Source organism: Accipiter gentilis, chromosome 13, assembly GCF_929443795.1.
Source record: "Accipiter gentilis chromosome 13, bAccGen1.1, whole genome shotgun sequence".
NCBI classification, from domain to species: Eukaryota; Metazoa; Chordata; class Aves; order Accipitriformes; family Accipitridae; genus Astur; species Astur gentilis.
The window spans coordinates 19,724,785-19,733,233 of record NC_064892.1 but is presented as its reverse complement, the minus strand read 5'-3'; the positions used below and the strand labels follow the sequence as shown (position 1 = coordinate 19,733,233).

General features: G+C 35.2%; 1 protein-coding gene across 3 annotated transcripts in view; it reads right to left on the bottom strand.

Moving 5' to 3' along the window:
* DACH1 (dachshund family transcription factor 1) overlaps window positions 1-8,449 on the bottom strand; it is a 366,571-nt gene that overhangs the window by 95,055 nt on the left and 263,067 nt on the right. For 2 of the 3 annotated variants that reach the window (XM_049815999.1, XM_049815998.1), the window contains exon 6: window positions 6,344-6,478. In XM_049815999.1, coding sequence (XP_049671956.1) covers window positions 6,344-6,478 — 135 coding nt within the window. Of the gene's footprint in view, window positions 1-6,343; window positions 6,482-8,449 lie in introns of all 3 variants that reach the window. The other variant, XM_049815997.1, reaches the window with a different exon arrangement.

Here is an 8,449-nt window from a genome sequence, read left to right as displayed (position 1 = left end):
AACAGAACCTTATTTGTCTGGTCATCCTCACAGTGCTATAGGACATATCCCCTCTTAGTGGGAACAGCCATAACTTCGTTAACTTCATTCCCTATAACATATCTTTCCTAGCAGCAAACACAAAGGGAACTAATGATTTAAAAACTGCAATGTGGTAGCATGATAAAAAAAGTCCTTTCTAACATCTTATCAATTACCATTACATCTTCTGTTTAACAATTCATTAAAAAAATGAAAATGAGCACACAAACGATTTCAAAGGGGTTTTTAGCAGCCCTCCCCTCTATATGTAATGAAGACCATCAAAGACTAAAAAGACCATTCTAAGGTCTATTACATGAAGGACACATAATGACCATTGAAAAAAAAGATGTAAAAAAAAGAAAGAAAACAAAAAGGACCTTTTTGGGAACTGTTTGGGGCACAAGGCACAGAGATATTGTACATGCAGAGTTGTTTCAATAGATTGAGAATACATCAGATTTTTTGTGCACATGTAACTCATTTAAGGCTATTCAGAAAGTCAGTTACGTCCAAGATGGCTTTGAGTCACTGTAAATATACTCTAGCCAGTACGCATATGCCCAATTGGGCTGCAATGAGTCCAGATCGCCTGGGATGTTTTGGAACGGATGCGCACATATCCATCAAGTGAAAACTGTACAGCAAATTTCTCATAAACTGTGTCAAAACGACTACTACCCTAGCAGAATAAAGGTCCCTACTAGCAAACAAATCTGCAGAAGTGCCTTGTTGGAGGATGGCTTAGTGAGAGTCTCTAGAAATACTCTTATCCAATATTTTGCTAAAAAAAAACCTTTCAGAAGTTTTTACTACCTTTGCACTCCTTCCTGCATGCACACGCTATTCATATCCTTTTCAATAATATGAAAGGCTTCTGCTCCTTTCCATGCAACAAAAATAGTTGTTTTCTGGCTTCTTAATAAATAACAACCCATTAAGAAAAAACTTGCAATTTCATTTTTCATCTTTGCAGTCTGTTAACTGTAATAGGTTTTAATGTACTTCAAGCATTCTTGAGCCTCTTGGGCTGAGTGAAAAGACACACCAACAACCAGAGTGTCGAAAGGTTATTTTGGTGATACTGGCTTTCTTGAACCTTTCATTTAGTGGATCTTTATATTATCTCTCATAGGTTACAATTTTGACTACTATCTGTTTAGGGTTTGAGAATTATTTAAAGCCTAAATCAAGATCACTTTCACAATGTGCTAGATGATGTATAAATACATAGCCTGAACTCAGTATCTTAAGGAATTACAAACTAATATATTAAGATTTAATATGTAATATTTAAGAAGTGAAGTGAGAATGTAGGCTTGAAATGTGTTAACTGTACATATATTTGCATATAGATACCCATCAAGGTCTGTTTACATTCTTCTTGTTACATGAAGATGCAATATTCAGCAAAATAAACATATTGTATAAGTATCTCTTTGTGTATGTATGTATACAAAAATGAAAATGAACAGATAAAGTATGTTTACACAAGCAGTTGGACAGCAGAACTGTGAATGAATATTCCTCTGTACATTAACTGGTAACAACTCTCATTAAAAAAGGGCTTTCTTGGAGAACTAACTAAAATTGTAACACAGACCAGAAACAGAATTTAAGCAAAGTTCCAGATCATTTGTTTGCTGACTTTGCTAGAGGACAGCTCAGGTAGAAAAGAATCTTTGCTGATACTAAAACTTCCTTTGACCCTTTCATATTTACAAAAACATATTCCTATGTGTTTCTATATTTATTAAGGTAAATAAGCATGTATATATATATCTACACTATGTATATATTAGAAAAGAATTTACTGTTGATAACGAAGAATTAATATCTAACTATATAGGACAATATATTTATCATTAGTTCCCTTTTTGATGCATGACTGCTTACAGGAAAATACAATTCTAATTATAACTTTGGAATATTTAAATTATTTTCCATTTTACACTAAGGATATTTTGGAACTTTAATATTCTATTTTATAAGATATTAGCCAGAGGTCTAAGATTGCTCACATCTCTACAGGGGGACATAAAATAAAAACAGAGAGAAAGACTGGGACTTTTTAATATGTGGGTTTGATAAAGTTATACCTTAATTGCTGCTATCATAGTAGTCAAGAAGCAGTTATTGTTGATTATCTGAAAATTACTTAAGAAATTTCTATGAATATCATCGTTTAAAAGCTTTTCTGAAAGAAATAGTTTCACTTCTTTTGTGAACATGGTGAATATTTTATATTTTGTTATAGAAAACAGCGTGCATATTTTCAACAAGAGAGCGTCCTTCCCGTAGCACCTCAAATAACATATTCAATTTAAAATGTAAGCATGACATTCAGGCTTCATTTGCTGTTGGTGTCAATCTAAAAAAAATATAAATTGATGCAGACAGAAAATTCTAATCTGATGCCCTAGGGCCAGATCCAATAAAACACTAAAGGATCTAAATTTGGTGTTAAAGTAACAAACTTTTAGGTGTTTGTCCCCCAGAACAGAATCTTGGGCTGAAGTGATCTGGGTCTTACATTCCTATATAGTGTATAGGGTAGGTATTGCTAGGCAGCTACCAGTTAGGGGGTGTTATGAGCAGCCACTGTCTCTAATATCCCTTAACATTACCCAAACCAGGTAGTGCAAATTGGGATCTAATGAAGTTAACAAGTAGAAGTATAGTCTGTCTAAAGTCAACAGAAAATCATACGCAGCTATCTGGAGCTAGTAAATAGAGAAACTCTGGCAACAGGACTGAGCTATGAATTCCACTTTGCAGACCCCACATGACCAGAGTCTGGGTCATAAGAGCAAAGAGACGATGGTAAACTACACTTCCCTCTTTTACACAAAGCACAGTGATTAAGGATACCACCCCAGGAAATGTGTCACAAGTTCAGTTCTCTCTTCTGCCTAGAAGGAATTAGGATCCACATCTCCAAGGGGTGTGTGTTAACTTTCAAGCCATTAATTATTTTGAACATATTTTTTTAAACACTTTAGATCAATGAGCAAGAAGAGGATCGGGATTCAGCAGACTAGTCCTTAGGTTCTCCACTACTTCATCCTTCCTATGCTATTTCCAGATTTAACAGACAATATCACTGACGGTCTGAATGAGTATTCAGCCCCATAAAAAACATCAAAAATATACTTCTCGTAACTTCAGACTGGGAGATCTGCAGGAGCTCAGACAACAGCTGAGCAGTACAAGTGATAAAATAAACCTCACCAAAACTGAGGGACTATCAGGAGCAAATTCTTTGAGTCATAGAAACTTTACTTTACCTGAAAAGCCTCAGAGCCTTAATTTTAACATAAAAAACTGAATGGATCTTTTCTAGTATGTCTCCTATACTTCATGTAAGTCCTTCTTGTGAAATCTGGCCTAATAAAACCAAATGTGCATCATCAAAGAGTCCATAATTACAGGTTACAAAATTAGATACTTGGTTTTGATGATGGCTGTCAAGCACTTGAACTAACACCATGTACTTCAATTTACCTCGTTCTTCCCAGGATCATTTTCAGTTCTACAGTCCGCTTTCAGTAAAATTGAAAAACCTGCTATCCTCTAAAAAGGAAAAAAATCCTGGAAATCTAGGGTAACTGACTTCTCTGGTCATACAGATAATGACATCTTAAGTTATGTATGAACTGTGGGGCAGTCCTCCCTCGTCCACACTAGGAACCTGGCTGGACCACAACGTAAGCCTTAGCAAATCTAAGTTTTCTTCTCATGGAACCCAGGGAGTGGGTGGAATTTCAGATGTGTACATTGGGTCTTGCCCCAACATGTAGCTAGGATGTGGCCAAGTTGCACATCTGGAGTCAGCAGCTGGAAGATGTTCCCAACACCTATGGCGTACTCATGGCCTTAGGGAACAGAAATTCTTCCTGCAACAAATATTGACCCAGAGCCTGATGCAAACTTGATTCTTGGTGGGATAACGACAACCTGACTCCAATGGAAGGTGAGGTCATTCAAGGCTGCCCACACCAGAACCTGAGAACAGATTTTGAAGACAGTCTAAAGGCAAACATAAAAAAACCCAAACAAAACTGCACAAGAGATTTACTGGTAGCTTAAACCACCCCAGTAAAATAAACTCATTTTTGCCACTAATAGTAATTCTAGCTGAATTTTGAATAGAAATGCATATGATCTCCAAAAGACTGAATATCCTCAAGCTGTTATTGAGTTTGCAAGTGCCAATGAACTGTTTCTAAATATACTGCACTATGTTGTGTGGTCTGGCTAAATTAGCTCCTTTGTTTTATAACAGATAAATGTTATTTTATCTCCGGTATCCAACTCATAGATCAGGTCAGACAAATGATTCACCCCTCTGACATATGCTAAGTCTTTTCAAAATCTGGTATGTTGATCAGTTGCCTCTGTTATAACTTTGTTCCCCCTTAAAATTCTCTGTTGACTGTAAATAAATTTTCCCCTGTCTCAGACAATAATGTTTAAATGCTTCATGATACTTATTCAGAACTTCTGTTTTCCTCTCTTCTTCTTTTGAATCAGATGATGAAGGTGATGGGGTTTCAACAATAGGAGTACCACCACCTAAATATGTTTATTTGCATTTTTAAATATGGCTGCATTCTGACTGATTTGCAGTGGTAAGCAACAGCTTAGAAATCTGATTGCAAGCTCACAGTGACAAAAGTAGACAATTACTATCTCCACAAACATCTGTAAGTTAAATCACTTGTTTTAATACAGATTAGATTAAAGTTACAAGACTGGTATGAGAGACATGATAAATGTAGTCATGACAGAAAACAATTTTTAATTTAGTATACCCTATCAATCTAGATAGCCCATGAATATTTACCATTAATTCAGTAGGCTGGAAAAGAGGGGGAAAAAAGAACAAAAAATAGAAGGTTTGACCTAAACAAGGACTGAGGAAAAAAGAGAATTCTCAGCAGTTTTACTGAGAACAGATCTTGCAAAAAAGTGAATCAGCAACAGACTGGAAAATACATGTGGGGTACCAAAATGTACGATTATAAACGAAGCCTTTAAAAAAACCTGAATGACATGCAAAAGTAGTAGCAATTCTTAATATGTACTTCTCTTTGCAGGATTTACCAGTCTGATTACACTTAAATGAGTTACTTCAAAGGCTGAAATAAAATCATTTATGGAAATTCAAAACAAACCTATTTGATCACATCATACTTCACAGCAGGGATACAATTTGCAGGGGCTGAGTGAGGGCATAGTATAAGCTAAAACAGGTTGTGTGTGCAATGAACCAAACTAAATGGTTTATATAAAAGAAATGTTGTTTCCATTAATTTTTCTGGTAATCCTATTAAAAATACCACCTGTCCAGAATAGAATTGTCCAGATTTTAATTCTTTTTCATATCTCAGTGTTCAAACACAAGACAGAGAAGGTATCATCTTATAGCTATTAAAATATGGCACAAAATGTCTTATTCTGAAACCTTTATTACTGCAGCAGTTTCTCCAGCTCTGTTTCAATGTCTGGCTATTATACCTTTTACTTTTTCTCTTACTGTGCTCAAAGAACTGATTTTTCTGATAAGCCCAAAGAATATGTTTTCAAAGGATATGTCATATTTTTAACCTCTTTTTAACCAAAATGTTTCTAATCTATAATACTTAAAATTCACATATATTAAGTAAATATAACATGGAATGCACCTTTTAAAATTCCACCACCACTCCTCCAAAATCCCCTGTAACAACCCTGAACAGGAACTTAACTTTGAATACCAACAGAGATGAAATGGTGTCATAATCAGCATAAGTGCATGTGGACTATTCACCTAGATCAAACACTTTGGTCATATACTCAATTAAATTTAAATCCCATTATATAATGTGTACCAGCCTCATTTTATGCAATTCCCTAATTTAATGGCTTGGTATTAGCCTTTTTCTTTTTTGCACACATGGACTAATTTTCACGGTGCTCAGTCCCTTTGGGAAGTAGGTCATTAAAGTCAACTGGATGGAGACAGAAACTTAATACCTAAACAGTGTTGTAGAAGGGTCAGAGACGCAATAGTAATGTAAAACTGTTTTTCACTCATCCTTCTTTGTAATATTTATGAAATTCCTCCCTCATATAAATATCGCTCATTAATCTCAAGGACCACAAAGTAGAAGAATCAAGAAAGCTATCATCCTGTTATAATTTAATTTGTGAAACAAAAAAATAAAATTAAAAAAAAATCCCAATTAAAAAAAATGAAAATCACAATTATGATACTATTTAGCTGTTGAGACAATACTTGTTTTACACTGAAACAGTAGAATCACAATATTCATATTACCTTTCTCAATGTGTATTCTTTTTGTCTCATGTCCCACATCATGACCAGCCAGATCACCCTCCTTAGGTCCAGGCAGGACATTAGGTGACAAACCCATCAGCATTTGGTTCATAGATAGCCCGTTCTGATGGACAGCTGCTAGACACAAGCATAGGCAGAAAGAAAATCAGCTGTCATATTAACAATACACTTTTGTACTTATTTTATATAGTTTTCCTCTTCATTATACAAGAATTCTAACATTCACAAAGTTACTTAATTAGTGCTATCAGTATCCACACAGCGGGAGAGTTTCTTCCTGTTACTTCTGGTTTAAAACAATTCATTTTACAAAGAAAAGTTCGGTATGTCTGGAGAAAGTTGGATATTTGCAAACATTTTCTTGTTTATTTAACAAGAACTGAAATGCAAAATGAAGCAAACCAGAAAATCATAGAAGGTTCCATGTGAGATACTTATGGATGTTTTCTTTTTAGTTAGATGTACAAAACCTCTTGTACATTAGCATTCCCAATATGCAGTGCCTAACTTCCTTAAATAAAGCATGGCGGCCTTCCAGGTGATAAACACTTTTTCAAAATACACTGTACAACAGTAGAATTATTTATTTGCTCATCAGATAGCCTGAAAAGCTCTTTCCAACAGTTCTCAAACAGACCTTCATTAGTCTCAAACACACCTCAGAAGCCCATATAAGGTAGTTTATATCCCTATGCCTTTATCCTGAAAAACTGTATTTGCAAGAGGCTTATGCCATTTTCAGTATAGCATTTTTTCATATGTATCCCAGTCACATTACTCTTGCTGGGACCACAAAAGCAGATGTACTTAAGAATCGGGTGTAATGTTAAAAAATCAGATAGGAGAGAAAAGAGTTATTTCATAAATAAGTAAGTTACAGAACTGATCCAGTATTTAAGGAACGCTGTTTATGTTCACATTGGAAGAAACAATGTGCAAAGGTCCTACTCCTCTCTGCTGCTATGTAAGCAGAGTAAGCTGAATAGTACAATTTCTTAAAAAAAAAAGTCATTCCTTAGCAAAACCAGTATCTCTCAATTTAATTTAATTTACTTTTTTTATTTAAAGAACAATGGAGAAGGTCTTCACCACTTGTAAAAAAAATATACCATTGGATCAAAACCCTAAAAATCCAGGGTTTGAGGTTTTTTTCTAGAACTTTACTTATGAATTCTGTGGCAGGTTGACCCTGGCTGGACGCCAGGTGCCCACCAAAGCTGCTCTATCACTCCCCTCCTCAGCTGGACAGGGGAGAGAAAAATATAACAAAAGGCTCGTGGGTTGAGCCTGGGGAAATAGATAGGTCACAGTATATGGGATGCCAGTTTAATCTGCACTCTGAATCTTCCAAGTGATAAGAAAACAGAATTTTCAGCTTGTAATGGTCAGGCCTCATTTCTTTTCTTTGGTAAGGCATTTTTCATCACATAGTAATGAAAGATCTTTCTTCTGAACGTCAATGAAGAGTCAGCTTCCTGAGTTTGCAGAGAGCCTGAAAAGAAGCCGTCTAAAAGACACATGTGCTGCATCTAATCAACACGACTATGTATTTCATATAACTATTTCATGGCCTTCTATCTGCCTGCCAAATGCTCCAGTTTCACCTACTGACAAACCCCACTGTGGAAAGATGCCTTAAAAGCACAAAACCTGCAACAGAGCAATAATAAAAGGAACAGACAAGTGTAATATGAATTTAAGTAAATACCCATAACATAATATGTGTTTAAAACCTTAATTTCCAGACTTGCACTGGAATATCATAGAAATCAGGGTCTTCACCATGTAATTTACATTCTGTACACGGAGCCCTGATAAAAACAGTATCACTCTGAAACACCATGGTTTAATTCCGCTCCGCCCCTTGCGAGCTTTAGGTGATAATACTCTCTGTATCATATTTCTCACCATTACGAATTTTTATATTTAAAGAATTTTACAGTATGCACATTTTTTAATCGATTTAACCTAATTCTTCTCTTTATCAAGTAATTCTACCCATGTAAAATATTGCTTATGAAGTCAGAATCAATTTAGAAATCAAACCAGAGTAACCAGATTAAATAAAACTCAAGTTTCTTTAAA